This window comes from Talaromyces stipitatus, genomic scaffold (genome assembly GCF_000003125.1).
Source record: "Talaromyces stipitatus ATCC 10500 scf_1105507295549 genomic scaffold, whole genome shotgun sequence".
Lineage (NCBI taxonomy): Eukaryota > Fungi > Ascomycota > Eurotiomycetes > Eurotiales > Trichocomaceae > Talaromyces > Talaromyces stipitatus.
Window position 1 is genome coordinate 3,598,981 of NW_002990117.1, and position 14,766 is coordinate 3,613,746.

General features: G+C 46.2%; 5 protein-coding genes across 5 annotated transcripts, besides 1 other annotated feature; 2 read left to right on the plus strand and 3 right to left on the minus strand.

Annotated features, from left to right (window-relative positions):
* Positions 1-248: 248 nt before the first annotated feature.
* Positions 249-1,102, plus strand: TSTA_021780 (uncharacterized protein; the record flags this gene model as incomplete). The annotated part of the gene is made up of 3 exons (XM_002484310.1): positions 249-576; positions 644-748; positions 834-1,102. 3 exons carry the CDS (start codon positions 249-251, stop codon positions 1,100-1,102), a joined length of 702 nt encoding a protein of 233 aa, XP_002484355.1.
* Positions 1,103-1,550: 448 nt separating this feature from the next.
* TSTA_021790 (C2H2 transcription factor, putative) lies at positions 1,551-2,422 on the minus strand (the record flags this gene model as incomplete). The annotated part of the gene is made up of 2 exons (XM_002484311.1): positions 1,551-2,253; positions 2,376-2,422. The coding sequence occupies 2 exons, from the start codon at positions 2,420-2,422 to the stop codon at positions 1,551-1,553; spliced, it is 750 nt and encodes a 249-aa protein (XP_002484356.1).
* Positions 2,423-4,330: 1,908 nt separating this feature from the next.
* On the minus strand, positions 4,331-6,808 carry TSTA_021800 (uncharacterized protein). Its single transcript, XM_002484312.1, has 3 exons — positions 5,548-6,808; positions 5,273-5,470; positions 4,331-5,207 (listed from the first exon to the last, which is right to left on the minus strand). The coding sequence occupies exons 1-3, from the start codon at positions 6,660-6,662 to the stop codon at positions 5,093-5,095; spliced, it is 1,428 nt and encodes a 475-aa protein (XP_002484357.1). The 5' UTR covers positions 6,663-6,808; the 3' UTR covers positions 4,331-5,092.
* A 3,163-nt stretch (positions 6,809-9,971) lies between these two features.
* Positions 9,972-10,009: a microsatellite.
* Positions 10,010-11,547: 1,538 nt separating this feature from the next.
* On the minus strand, positions 11,548-13,138 carry TSTA_021810 (Phosphotransferase enzyme family domain protein). The gene is made up of 3 exons (XM_002484313.1): positions 12,971-13,138; positions 12,616-12,911; positions 11,548-12,544 (listed from the first exon to the last, which is right to left on the minus strand). Exons 1-3 carry the CDS (start codon positions 13,067-13,069, stop codon positions 11,854-11,856), a joined length of 1,086 nt encoding a protein of 361 aa, XP_002484358.1. The 5' UTR covers positions 13,070-13,138; the 3' UTR covers positions 11,548-11,853.
* A 207-nt stretch (positions 13,139-13,345) lies between these two features.
* TSTA_021820 (dUTPase (Dut), putative) lies at positions 13,346-14,759 on the plus strand. The gene is made up of 4 exons (XM_002484314.1): positions 13,346-13,997; positions 14,060-14,191; positions 14,261-14,301; positions 14,376-14,759. Exons 1-4 carry the CDS (start codon positions 13,526-13,528, stop codon positions 14,457-14,459), a joined length of 729 nt encoding a protein of 242 aa, XP_002484359.1. The 5' UTR covers positions 13,346-13,525; the 3' UTR covers positions 14,460-14,759.
* Positions 14,760-14,766: the final 7 nt, after the last annotated feature.

Here is a 14,766-nt window from a genome sequence, read left to right on the forward strand (position 1 = left end):
ACATTCCGAAATGCCTGAGATAATCCGCTTACTAACCGGCAGTAAGTCACAAACCCTAAATGAGTAACATCCTCACTGACCAAGTCCATTGGTCGACTTAGAACCCTGAACTCTGTTATGATTCTGTGGAGTAGAAAGCAAATCGAGTAATGTCTCAGCTGTAATAGTCACGCCTTAAATGAATATACACCTCCCGTTCCTGCTGCAAGTGCTCCATCTCCGCTGTATCAGTACCATATCTCTCAACCATGGCATCCTTCGCAAGATACAAGCAGCGCATTCCACCAGCAATACTCTCCATCGGAAAATACTCCAGTGTAGCAGGGTTATTCATTGCTGGAGCGTGGCAGCCTTGGTCACGACAGTGCTACTTTGAGCCATTCGGGCCGGAAAACGACCCCTTATTCCAGACCCGATTCTTGCGCATGTACAACCCGAACAACAATCCATCAGTGAATGATTCGTGTGTTCGAAAAGTTCCACTAGACAAGATTCGTCCTGAATTGGTTGAAGACGCTCTCGCTGGAGGGTCGATGCTTCTAGAGAGGTTTTGTGCCGGTGTCTGGGGCGGATATGGTAAGATCTCTGACTGTGATTACTTGGAACTACTGAACTGATGGCCTTTCTCTTTTGATCTGTGTAGGTTATGCCCTGCAACGCAGAATTATGACGTGGTCTTGCAGAGACGAGTCCAACAAGCACATGCTCTGGGATAAGAAGCAACTGCTTGACAGCGCATACAAAGAGGGTACGTTACGACTTGGCCACTATACAAGAGATACCCGGTCCACTAATACCCTGTATAGGCACAATAGTAACAGACCATTTTATAGTTCTCAAAAAGAGTTCGAAATCCATCATCATGCGAGGAGGAATGTCCCCATCGATCAATCCAGACAAGCCACGCGAAATGGACAATCTTTCAGAAATCACGGTCAATATAGACCTCAAGCAAGGGCAGGTCGAGTTCAGGTTAAAGAATATCTTTTTCAACGGTAGTGAAAATGGTTCAGGAGCCTTATTCCCAAAACCTGTACTATGGCTACATTTTCAGTACTGCAAATTGTTAGTTGAGGCTGGAGTAAGTCATTGTGTCAGATAGCCATCTTACTATACTTGTGATCTAGCCTCGGAAATCTCTCCTCAACTCAATATAGATGTATCATAATGCGAAGATGAACTGCTAGAGTACTATCTAGAGAGGGACTCTAGCTTTCAATTGTCAAGTATTTTAGGTAGCCACCAAGTACTAAGAGCTGTATTGAGGTTGTTTTCGTGATGTCATGTAATTCTATTCAAGGTCGGAGATGCTGCATCTGTCTAAAGAGTAGAATATTTCACACAGAAAAGCTTGAATGGAAAGAAGAAAAGACTAGCGTGCTAAATCTATGACCCTCATCATGATCCATCAGGAAAGAAGCTCGACGTAATGCTGTGACAACAATCTAAAAAACATGTGAAATAAACGAAATAAGAAACACAAATCATAAACGAAAGAAATCATATCGTACATGAATGCCTGGCAGTGTACACCAGCTGATTTGATAACATCACCGACTCCTCTTACCGTGGATTCTCCTCACATGATCCTTCATATTGTCCATCCGACTGAAAACTCGATCACAGTCTTCTCTCTCACAGGGAATTTGCGGATTGTGTTTCGCCTCATGCCGGTCACGGTCTTTCTTACTTGAAAAGCCGCCCTCAGTAGCTTGGGGACAACCTTCATAGCGGCAGAAGAGATATTTCATATGGCGATTAAAATGCTTGCGTAAGTCGCAGGCCCGCGTGAAGACGGCTTTGGATGTACAGCCTGGGTGTCGGCAGCGCCATGTGCCGCTTGAAGGATCTTGGATTCCGTATTCCTGGAGATCATTTGTCTCGGTGGGAGATGTCGGGCGGTTTAGAGTGTAGTTCATGAGACGATAATTGTCTGGGTGATTGAGGACATCACCCTGAGCACGAGGATAATCAAGGGAAGACTGATAGGTTGTTTCCGACATATACCCAGGGTATGATGGAGGAGGTGAAGTCATCAATTGCTGGTAATCTTGCATTGGTGCTGCAGAATCAGGAGACATTGTATAGGGGTTCTGGTACTGCGCGGTCTGATATCCATATGATGTTAAAGAGCCGGTAGGTGCGTATCCTGTAGAGCCCGGCATGGCTGTCGGATACTGAGACATCATTGGAGAAGATCCCATCGGGTATGTCATGTTGGAGTAGTACTGAGCCAACTCCTCCTCGTCGAGTCTGTTGTCTATAGGCTGTTGGCCTTGGTGGGGATAGAATCCTGACATGATTCCAACACAGATTGAAGGGTTGATAAATTGGACTTCTGCTACTGATACTCCTAAAGAGATATTGTAGTTGACTTCTTGGACTCTTTCATGATCCGGGCACCACCTCCAGGCGATGCCATTCCAGCTTTATACTATCCAGTCAATAAGGCTGTTCGAGGACAACGCATATAAACAGCTTATTTATTTTCAACACACCGTTGATATGGTGTGTATTGAAGCTGGGTTCTCCGGCCAACCAAACCAGACAGAAAGCAAATCTAATAATAACAGTCTAAATGTTGAATATGCATCTTTCAAGAATGCAAGGGTCATTAGCGAATGAACCACATTACCTAGAACAGTTCGTGATTCGAGCTGGAACTTCAAAGACAATATTCCATATGTATGCATCGGATCTTCAGAAGACCTGAGAATTCCACCTGCAGGTAAGGCAGGTACGTACGTATGATCATCAATGGATGAAATGCAAATGCATGTCTCCACGTAGACTCCGGGGGCAAAAATGATGTGCCCAAAAGATGCAAGATAAGCCTTTCCATCCATGTATGAAGGGGGCTCCATGTACAACTGGGGTAGGAACTTCCGAGAAATCGGTTTGAAAGAGTCTGGATCCCCAAATCATATGTATAACGGTTATTCATCGAGCTGAAATGAACCTGAGTGCCTACCTGACTTGGTCAGTACTCAGCGTTAGAAGCCAACAATGCCCATGTACTTAGTACACCTATGGTAACAGGAATAAGCGCAAAGATATCTACAAGGCAGACTTTGAATCAATGGAATTCTCAATATGACGCCTATTCAGGTATACAATGCACCTCGGTATATAAAAAGAACTTTGCAAAAGACCCTTGACCTTAAAGGGGAAAACGGGCCAACATACATCATTGACGCAGTCTTCTAGATGCAGGTTAACGTTGACAGCAATTCCGGCCCCTTGAGAACATAACCTACAAGGTGTAGAACTAAAGTGTCGAAAAAGACGAATTGGGTTTGAGGTAAGGATACTGATGAATACCGGAAATCAGCAATCGGAGACTTGCCGCTACCTACAGCGGCTGTTTGTATACATTTAGGGGCCAAACAAGTAAGATCCACGAATTGGCCTCTCTTGGATATGTGCCAACCACTCAGAATGCGTTTTCAACCAACAAAATGTCCATAATAAAGTGTATCTTTTTCCTTTTTCGTTTTTAGTTTTTCAGCAATCTGTGGCAGTGTGCACTACTAAACCCCAAATGATCCACCCAACGATCTGATCTGATGAGCGGGTGATCTTGATTGGAGCAAGGATCTTTTTTGTCCAACGGTTTCTTTTTTTAGGGCATCCCGCATCACAGGTTCTCTCGCTCGAGATACTACACAGATGAGCTTCGGCATCCGTCAAACCTGAAAACCCGAATGTCGCAATCGTGAAAGTGCTATTATATCGGCTCCTACACTTTACAAAGATGCACTTCTTTCAGTTCATTCGATAGATATTTCTTTCAACGTTCTTTTCGCGATGTGTCTCGGGATGTTTTCCGGGCATGGTCTTAGTTCAGCTGGGGAGTAGCTAATCCAGCTCGGAGATAGGTCCATAGGCTCATAATAATCCCCGGAGTTTTGTTGTTGATTAAGCGCCTTTAGGTACTTCAACGGCTTTATGGTCTTGCTGAACTTACGTGCGTAGGGGAGTTGTTTCGCTGGTGTCCAGCGACGCCTCGCCTAAGAGGTGAGAGGAATAATGATATGTTCGATGTTACGTTATAATCTTTGTTATATTCTTTCTCTTTGGGGTACTCATGGGCCCCGCGTGGAAGGCCGCTTATCTGGGCACAAGGTATCGAGATGCGCGAGATGTGGCAGAGACTGTATACCTGTTTACATAGTAACTATCGAGTCATATAGAGATTGGTGATCGTTGTGATAAAAAATTTCAAAACTGTTGCCTGATTCGGGAGCAAATCACGGTTATCTACCTCTAGATAGATCTAGTGAAAGTAAAGTGAATATCCAAAGCTACCTGGAAGCGCAGGAGCCAAATGTATGTATATACATGAATGTATTAACGATGATGCTACATGGCACTGCTTAACTAGAAATACAAAAGGGTATAACAAGAGAACGAAAAAGAAGAACGTTGTACCTCCAATATATGCATTATGCTGTAGATAGCATATAGGTAGACTGCTCGGTCCTTAGGTTACATAACGCCTGTCAAAGAACGACCGAATCGCCGTAGTTGAATATATAGAACGTCGGCTATTATAACGATGCAGTTGCGAGATTGTTTATTATCATGCCTCATGACTTCGTCAAAGATCCTTAAAAATGTAATCTTGAATAGGTGTATGCATAGCCTTAAGCTTGTGGTGGTCATAGTGTTCGTGTTGAACCGAGCGTCTATATGCAATTCAGAAGGAGCTATCAAGAATGCTGCTTCCCTTTTGGTGTATGTTTCGAATGACACCCGTTGCCCACCCGTTGTATTTCTCACGGCGCTTTACACTTCTTACGCACCTCCTCGGTTTTGTTGAAATTCGATTCCGATGAATTTGAAATTGCAAGATGGCTGCGGGTGCGAAGAGGATAGTCGATTCCGCATCCTTCTGCTGTTCGGGGGACAGTGGAAGAGGAATAGAAGTTGTAGCGTCATTCAAAGAGCCGACTCCGGTCTTGGGAAGTCTTTTTGTCTCCATATACCTGACTGTCCCTCCGATTAATATAGTCGTCATATTGCTGTAGCATCGTTGAGGATAATCAACAGCCACAAGGTTTAATATTCTCATAGCAGGTAGGATTTTAAATCACGAATGGCCGCGACGTCGCCGTCCGCGTCCGCTTCCTTTCGGCCTTTGAGCAAGAACCTCTCGTAATAGAGGATCATCTTTGTCCTTATCCACGTGATGAACTCGCACATGTCTAGTCCGTTATATATCAGAGAAAAAAAATGTCCATGAGTGGATCGCGTTGCGCCGAGAACATACCTCTGTAAATTATCCGGGCGAGGATACTTATGTTGTTGATCCGTACAGAACGGACACACATATCCTGGTGAATCGTGCACCAAGCCATGACGGATCATCTCATTTTTCCTCTTGAACCCTTTGCCTCCTATGCCACGAGGACATCCGGCAACAGGACAAAAATGTGGGCGATCTTGAGAGTGAACATTGGCATGAGAACTGTTGAATACATCAGTCGTGGACTCGAAAAATGTAGTAAGACGGGAGCTAGAAACTGGGAAAGGTGATAAGCTTACTTTAACAAATACTGCGTCTGAAAAGCGCCAGCAGTACAGCCAGGATACGTACATTTGTACAAAGTTGTACCTGGTATCGCTCCATCCAGGTGTTCCTCGCCGGCTGCTCGTAGCTCCGTAGGAGTTGGGTAACTATGTGTGGGACTGTTACCAAGCGGTGCTCCTCGAAGTGATGCTTCGCTATAAGACGTCATGTTGGACGTTTCGGGTGTAAGACTAGGGGGTTGCATGGCATATTGAGGTTGTGAGAGGGGCGATGTGGCGGACAAATCCTTCAAGCTCATGGGAGACGGGTGAGAATAGGGAGTGGGCATCTGCGACGGTGCAAAAGATGAATCAGGTGTTGGCCCTGTAGATATGGTACTGAGAGTACTCGGCCCCCTTGAAAGGTGGGGCGTCGGTACAGCAAAAGGAGCCCCTGGGGAGGGATCACTATCCAGACTCGCTAAGGCTGAGGCTATAGACGGCAGGATTTGTGAATTCTCCGGGGACACTGCTGCTGAAGGTGTAGGTGCTTGAAGTGCAGGAAAATCAAGGATGTTCGGCGGATGGATAGTAAATTTTCCTACATTAGAAGTCGCCAAACTATCCTGTCTAGGTCTTCTGAGGGTTTCCTGTGGTGGAGAGGTCTGCCTGACTGAGAAGGATGGTTCGAGTGACACTAGATGCTGGAAGGATGGTAGAGAGGTATTAGCCCGGCTTGGTTCCTCGGTCATATTATTGAGAGCATTTTTGGCCGCGGACTGATTTTGCTTCGACTTGGAAGAAAGTGCCGCACGGGTTCTGCTGTCATCTTCCGACTCTGAGAGAACCGGAGGTGGCTCTTCTCCTATTTGTCTAGCAAGGTCTGGCCTGTTCGGAGCCAGACTACTCAGCAGGACGACATCGGCTAAGGACCCCTTTGGCTTCCTGTGGAGACGGCGATGCTTAGGCGAACGGCCTTCGGAGCTGGTGGGACTTGAAGAACTGTCCCTTTTGCTATTGGCCGATGGCCGACGCTGTTTCTCCTGCAAGAAGGGAGGAATAGAATCATCGGGTCCATACTTGGGTACTGATGGCTTGAGGCCGGGTGAGCGATTCAACGCATCATCTGAATCGTACACGTCGGACAACATGAAGGCGACTTGGTGCCAACCATGGAGCACGGTTCGCGATAAATGGCTCCTATCGATATGATGACGTCTTTGAGAAAATCCTATGGCTGTAGAGGCTGAGCTTGCTGGATGCAGATAACCGAGATGAGCAAAAGAAGGGCATCCAGCTGGTGAAGGAAGATATCTGGGATGGGGTCAGTAAGGGTTCAGTCAATCGTGCAGTATGAATGAAGAAGAGCATAGCAGTGGGAGAAGGGCATGAACAGATAGGGGGATAGGGGCAACTGACTGGGAAAATACAGGCTGGCTCGCAGCAACTCTCCATGATTCTCCCATGTGAGGGGAGTGCGAGGGGATAATTGCAATGCTCATGGGCAGTGTGTTGTGTAAGAGACAAAGGATGAGAAGAATGTATAACAGAGAGGACGAAGTTGTGTGTATAGAGATACAACAAGAGGAAGAAGCGTTCTTACCGTCGAGATGGATACGGAAGTGCCTCGCGCCTGCCTATTTTATTACCTGGAGGTAGCTCCTTCCTGTTTTATTGGATGGTTGGCTGTTATTTTCCTTTCCGCCCGATTTTTGTTTCAAAAACTTCTTCTTCTTACACTCGTCGCAAGCAAGCAACGTAATGCCGTTTGAGAAAAGTCTTCGCAATTGCAGAGCTGACGACTATTTTTCGCCAACGAGCCAATGACTGGATGCGGGGACTGGGTTTGCTGGGCCTCGCGCCACGCAATCACGGCCGCAATACAGTGTGCTTCTAGTTCTACGTTGCGACAGCGGCAAGACCAGTGGCAACGCTAGACAAGAGCAATCAAGAGGTTGGCAATAGCAGTGGTAATCGTCAGATTATCCAGTCGTTGACTATATGCTGACTCGTCTCGAATTGCAACGGAACTATGCACCCACTCCAGGCCCAGTCAATTCTGAGTAGTCACTTGATGCGGTATGGAACTAGGTGCTAGAACGCGGGCGGCGGGAGAGCCGCTGCGAATACTCGGGAGCCGGTGGATCACAGCGGTCAAAGTGCGGCCGCTAGGAGGCTGAAAAGAAAAATGTTATGGGTGGTCAAGGAGACATAAAGGAATTCCTTGTAATTCAAATTCCCACAATGTTTGCCTGCTCTGGGGGGAAGACAAAATTTTTGCGATTAGTGGCATGAACCTTGATGGGTTGAAAGCTTGCGAATGTTCCGTGTTTCGATCATATGGCTGGGAATCCCCTTTGAGGCTCCTTTTAGGTTCGCATTCAGACAAAACGACCGAAACGAATCGAAATTAAGTATCGCTGGTACTTTCCTCAACAGAGAAAATGGCTTGGAAGAAAGTTCAGGAAACTTTCTAGAGAAAAATGTGGCACGAGCCTCAACGCGGCCTCTGGTTTTTGTCGATAAAAAAAGGGAATGATCCCCGCTTTGGACGATGGGAAGTGTCTACATAAGTGGAGTCAGTCCGGAGACGTGTGCTTTCTCCTCAATCTTGTGAATCTCTTGCTGCCCTTACATTATTTTCATGCAGTCGCTATCTCAGAGCTATTTAGAGTCGATTAATTCAGTGAGCGAAACGACAAATGAAAAGCGTCCAGCAGGGCGTGTGGTGACTGCTGCGTATTAGACCACGTACGATTGAACCGCATGACTGCGAGAGTCACGAAGGAGCATGAACTAAAAGACTGGCTCGCCTATTTGCAAGCCACTTTGGGTAGACTTACGTATGCCTACAGATACGTATGTCGATACATACGACTGTCCCGGTTATCAACCTATTCGACACACGACTCGGTGTCTGAGGGAATGTTCGCTATGAAACGATTTCACGCATTGCTTGTTATCTTCCTTACAAGTGATTACGTCCGCACCAGAGCATGCAGATGACGACGACGACGATGATGGTGCGGTTTGGCTTGGCCGGCGGAGTAGATTGAAAGTTTCGGGATTGGTTGTAAAGCGGACCCAGACGGGATTAAATCGAAGGAAGAGATACAGAAGCTGACGAAACCGTGCTTGCGCCACACAAACACAAATAAAGGTGGGGGAGAAAGGTGATTCTAGTCCGCACTAACTTGACTTACGTAGCATACTTTGGAGCGATGAGCAGTGGAACATGCTAATTCCAGTGTTCCGTTCGAGACCAGTCCATTCATGTCGGAGTCTGGATACATGGGACGGATATTCTATTCTCTATACTCCGTAAAGCACAATCGACTGACACGGACTGCAATCAGACGGGCGCTCTTAGCTCTCATCAATAAATAGCGATCTGCGAATGTCGAAAGCCGGCCACACACGACGGCAGCCGCAACGTTCCGCTTCTTGCGGCTCTTCTGATTAGGCTGCGCAGAGACCAATCAGATAGTCTGAAGGGGCGGGAATGAGGCTAAAATGGCCCGAAGCAGTAGTGCATTCCACTTTTAAGTTGTTTTGTCCAATCATTTACTCTGAACGGTAATCCACTATGGAAATCCCCGCTATATGCGGCTATTGATTGGCTGGGAATTAGCCTCGTTGCTGGATTTAATCTCGATATCCGTTTTATCCGAGAAGCGGAAGGGCAAAATGCGAAGAAGATAAGAGAACAGTTCTTCTTCCTCAGTGTGTTCGCTTCTGATATTGAGAAAGGAAATACCTCGTTTTCCTTCGGAGGACGCAAGGCATGCGGTAATGCAGGTAAACCAAGAAACATCAGCCCGAATCCTGTCTCAAACTCCCCACATGCCAGTGTCAGCCTCATGATCCATTTGAGCCCGGGTTTTCAACTCATCTAATGACTATTTTAGTACGTGGTAGTTACGTACAAACGAATCTATGTACGTACTCCGTACATAATCAACTGGTGCTGCGACATACTGCATACGAGATATGCTTTCCGGGCAAGGTTGCAGTACTACGTACTACTACATTGTTAAGGCAACGGGATCACAGATCGGATCCGATGAGGCTCGAGCACGCTATGAGTAATTTGAGAGCCGCAACAGGAGCTAACTTAGTAAGATATATGTTCTTTTACATGTTCTATACTTCCAGCCTCATCACGGCTGGGTAACCCGGTTGATCAACAATCAAGATGGTCCAACCTCAGCCTACGAGGATGAGAGACATGTCTCGGACTGTCGGTCCTTCTGACAGACTCCTGCGTAACTACGTACATAGTACACGATTCATTATTTCCAAGAATCTAGCAGCCTAACTGACAGTTGACAGCCAGCCAACCAACCAACAAGTAGCGGACAGCATCGGATTTGTCTGGTAGGACCATCAACTCAACCCGGGCATAGGTTACTAAATAAATAAACAGACCAATAACGACGATGCTGAATGTCGCAATAGAAATAAATAAATATATATATGTATGTACATATAGATATATGCAGTATAGATTAAAACCCAAACCCAAAATGCCCAAGCTTATGCCTGAATGATCCTAGAACGTACAGTTATGCATGAGCCTCACCTCGAAGGCTGAAACAAATTAAATCGATTTGTGCTCGCTGTTTCCTTTTTCTCGGCTCGTATTCCAAGACCCTCGTATCTGATCATTTACTCCGATCTTTTTCAATTGTTTCCTTTGTTTTTTTCGAGTCATTGTTCAATCCCGATCCAAATTGCTATTACCGTAAGGGATTTCCGGAAGTAGGAAAGCTGTTGTGTTCACGATCCTCTTCCCCTGGGTATGCTTAGCAATAGCGTTAAGACTCGGGCATATGATCGCATTCTTTGAACTGAGATTGGCCTTAATACCCCGCCCTTCTACAGGCCTTGTCTGTCATGAGATATCTCTTGATCTACAGTCGCTGTTTCCTGCACGTCCTACCAGGGATATCCAATAAATTCGCCATCCATGCCACAACCTTTCCAAGATGAGGTGTCCGGTATGTACAGTGCAGATAACCTGCCAATTCCTAGCGAACAATTCTTGTCGATCGTTGCACCTAATATTTGAGCCGCCTATTGTTTCTGCGTTGGTCCGTGTAGATCTACGTCTATATTTCATGTCTGACATATGACATCCGAATAAATTATAGATGTATGAGCATCATTTACGTTGAAATGATTTTGTATTCGTCTATCTGTTTCATAAATAGCTAAGCCAAAATCCAGAGTACATCCTCGTCAATCTTGGGTTTATATTCGGCGATGTTTCGATAACCTCTGATCTGTCAAAATCGCGCATACCCATGCCTTCCAAGGCTCTCACCGAAGGCTGATTGATAGTTTCGTCCGTAGACACCATGCCACACCCACATACATGAATTCAAGGATTAATACGAGAGCTTCTTCTTGGAGCAGGCTCTTGCAGTCATACATAAAGATTCCTTGGTATTGCTATCTTTCTGATATATGGTTGTATATTCCCAAGGTTACCATACCCAGGCGTGCTCTTCACGTAGATAAAGAATCCAGCCTCACTAATTTCGAGGTGTCCAGGTGTACAGCAGAACTACGTGGTCAGCCTGCCTAATTCCTGGCCCGTGGTCTCCCGCTGTGAGACCGTTTTAAAATATGTATCTCCAATATCGCTACGGATATGGACAGATGCATCCGAACATGTGGGAACCAAGATGAGGACAATACGGATATGAATCCTAATGGCTAAATACCTAGCTTGTTCCAAGGCTCAATCAAGCATTTTCTTCAGACAATTTATCGGACTGAGTTCGGTGTACATGTCAGTTTCACAAGCTAAACACCATTCACAATCTAAGAACTGCAAGTTTGGATTATTGGGGCGTAATCGTACAACCGTTCTAAGATACACAGCTCGGGATTACAAAATGGAAACCTGGTTTGTTGCCCAGAAGGTCATCTAGAACTGCCTGTCACATGCGTATGTAGGACAACATCGAATTTCTGAACTTGCTGCTTCGGTATGGCGTACCATATTCTACACAGAAGAATTGAGTCCTTGCAGGAATGACTGATATGATCTTTCGAAGGATCATTCATGGAATTATTCATTGTTCAGTTTAACAAATCATAGCTAGATATTCGCTTGGGACAGTCGATAGAAGGCTGTTATGATCGCTAACACCAAGATAAGAGATGATTCCAATTGCGCCAAGCGTAAGGCCGCATCAAACAGTAAAATGTTGCTTGATTCCAGGCATTCAAACCCAGTTCAGCCTTTGGCAAGAACCAAGCATTGGACTTCAACTCAAAATCGTACATCACGGATAAAAAGCCTTGGTGTGCATAATATATATGCATCTATCCCTACAGACGCCCTTTCGTCGTCTTTGCTTCAACCGCTTTCACTCGCCGGTGAGTTTCTTCAGCAAACGGCTTCATATTCTTCGTATACTCCTGAGCTCGTGCACTACTAGCCTGACGTAAGGCATATCGCGCTGCAATTCCCTGCATAATAACCGATGCGCGGAAGGAAAAGAACGCATCTCCCCAGTCCATATCTGGTCTCGGATCATATCCCGTTACTTCAGCGTACCATTGTAGACTTTGTTGCCTAGGTGGAATACCGGGGGTCCGCTGAAAGCCCTCTGCTTTATGCTCAGCAGAGTCCAGAAACCATGGGCTAGTCAAGTTTGCGATATCTGAAAGCGGATGGCCTATAGTTGCCATTTCCCAATCTAGTATACCGATAACTCGCGGCTCAGTCTTGTGGAAGACGAGATTGTCTATTTTATAATCACCATGTACGAAAGTCGTCCGGTCTCTAGGCTGTAGGCTTTTGTTCGAAAAGAAGCGCACGTTCTCCTGGAAGTGCGGAAGTTCTCCGACGGGTTCTTTTGTATCGACATCTACTGCTTGCGCCTGCGCTTGGGACACTCGTCCTAACGTCGAGATTTGGCGGTCATAAAAACCAGTGTGTTTTCCAAATTTCTCCATCCCGACTGACTTGGGATCCACGCGGTGCAGCTTTCCGAGGGTTCGAACTGCGTCACGCCAACTACATTTTTCAAAAGCGGATGAGTTAGTCAAACAGAACCCATATTCACTATTAGAAGGGTAAAGGCATACATCTCTGTCCTTTCCTGAGAACTCACACCCGGAACAGCGGGATCAGTGATCATCCGCCCATCGAGAAACTCCATTATGTAAAAAGCTGTCCCAATCACATTACTATCCTCACATAATATATACACTTTTGGAACGGGGACGTCGGTTTGCTGCAACGCATGCAGAATCTGATATTCTCGTTCGACTTGATGCGCCGTCTTGGAGAGAAGTTTGCCAGGAGGCTTTTTGCGTAGGACGTACTTCGTGCCAGTAGTATCGGTGAGTTGATATGTCGGGTTTGACTGACCGAATCCGAACTAAATAAATTGAGCGTTGGCGTACATTTCTGATTTCAACCTTACAATCCGCCACAAACCTGCTTCACATCCAACGGGGTCTTGATCAGAAGTACATTGCTGTCAATATACCTCTCCAACGACTGTATGTCGATGGGCTGCCGCACAGGACCGGCCATGACTGCTCAATTGCTTTTCTGAGGATGTAGGTGTTCTGGTAGGATCAACAGATGAGAGCGATTTCCTTCAGAGAACTGAAATAAATGACAGCAATGCCGTTGTGGTGTTACCCCAGAGATAGTTGTTATCATGGCAACCGAGGCAATGGCTTCCCCAGATAACCGCGGAATGTCGAAGCGGCTAGCCTGTTATTTCCCCGCCATTGTTCTGCTTCACGAGAGTGTGAAGATGGCACAGACATCCCAGAAGACTGACGACTTGTTTCTGATTTTTATGAAGCGTTGTAGCCGTGCGTAGGGAATATTGGCCTGTAATGACAGGGGAATGAGCAAACTAAACATGTGATTAGGGCTTACCCTAATCATTGTTCCGATCAAGCAAAATGAAAAACGCGAGCGCGTCGCTCACCGCCTTTCGAGAAACGCGTCCCAAACAAAGATGTCATTGGCGATGGGATGTTGCGACTTGCATTCAAGGGATGGTCCATCTTCCCCATCTTCTTATTTAGATCCATTGGATCTCAAGATTCTTCCCACAACCTTTTCGCTATTTGTTCTAAGCATACCATGACCAGAGATACCACGCCTCCTCCAGAGACCGCTTCTGCTGCTGCTACTACCACCCACGAACCCCCATCGCTCCCCGCTTCACCTTTCCCCAAACGAACAAAGACCGCTTCTACGACCGAAACCAGCATTGCATCCATCATGGGTTCTACAGGTGGAAACGATACTGCAGTCACCTCTCTCGCCCCGCCTCATCCTCCTTTGCTCGTGAAGAAATTGGTCGAGTCAGCAAAGGCCCCTACTCGCGGTTCCGCGTTTGCCGCAGGATATGATCTTTACAGCGCTAAGGAGACTGTGATCCCTGCTAAGGGGAAAGGTTTGGTTGATACCGGATTGGCTATTGCGGTTCCTGAGGGCACATGTATGTTCCTACATCTTGGAAACAATACGAGTGAGGTATTACTTAGTGCTGACGCTTCAAAGACGGCCGCGTGGCACCGCGAAGTGGTCTTGCTTCTAAAAACTTCATCGACACTGGTGCTGGCGTCATCGATGCGGATTACCGAGGCGAAATCAAGGTGTTGCTCTTTAACTTTTCTGATGTAGATTTTACCGGTATGGCATTCAACTCCAAACGTAATCATCATCCTGGATACCTCAGCTAACAGGACATTCATAAAATAGTCAAGGAAGGAGACAGAGTTGCTCAGCTTGTTTTGGAAAGAGTAAGTGTACTGCCTTTATAGTGTGCCACATTTCACATCTCGAACGAGCTGTACATATTGACTGATCTTGTCAGATATATACCCCGGACGTCGTTGTTGTCGAGCAATTGGAGGAGAGTGTCCGCGGCGCAGGAGGCTTTGGCAGCACCGGGAAATAGACATGTGCCGCTTTACGGGATTTGCAATATCTGCGATGTCTAGAGTAAACTTCTCGTCAGTCCATAGCGGATTAAGGGTTGCCAGGTGACTGGGTGTGAGACTATAACACGTCGATTATCGCGGCAGAACAAAAATGAAATGAAGACAGATAGAAAGTTAACACTTGTTTCCATTGGCTCAGCAGCCTGACAAAGTCTTGCTTATATGTTAAGATGTTGAGTCGCAAACAGCATGCGTTGTTGCCTTATATTCCAGGCACAAACTGCCACTTTCCTTTTGACCCCACCACGATTTATCATCTCCGAA

Coding starts and splice junctions, on each gene's coding strand:
- TSTA_021800 (XM_002484312.1), bottom strand. CDS start 6,662: ATGTTGTCCGACGTGTACGATTCAGATGATGCGTTGAATCGCTCACCC. Junction 5,471..5,547: donor CAGACGCAGTATTTGTTAAA/GTAAGCTTATCA, acceptor TGTATTCAACAG/TTCTCATGCCAATGTTCACT. Junction 5,208..5,272: donor CGCCCGGATAATTTACAGAG/GTATGTTCTCGG, acceptor ATAACGGACTAG/ACATGTGCGAGTTCATCACG.
- TSTA_021810 (XM_002484313.1), bottom strand. CDS start 13,069: ATGGCCGGTCCTGTGCGGCAGCCCATCGACATACAGTCGTTGGAGAGG. Junction 12,912..12,970: donor CCCCGTTGGATGTGAAGCAG/GTTTGTGGCGGA, acceptor CAATTTATTTAG/TTCGGATTCGGTCAGTCAAA. Junction 12,545..12,615: donor TCTCAGGAAAGGACAGAGAT/GTATGCCTTTAC, acceptor TGAAAAATGTAG/TTGGCGTGACGCAGTTCGAA.
- TSTA_021820 (XM_002484314.1), top strand. CDS start 13,526: ATGTTGCGACTTGCATTCAAGGGATGGTCCATCTTCCCCATCTTCTTA. Junction 13,998..14,059: donor TGCGGTTCCTGAGGGCACAT/GTATGTTCCTAC, acceptor GACGCTTCAAAG/ACGGCCGCGTGGCACCGCGA. Junction 14,302..14,375: donor CTCAGCTTGTTTTGGAAAGA/GTAAGTGTACTG, acceptor TGATCTTGTCAG/ATATATACCCCGGACGTCGT.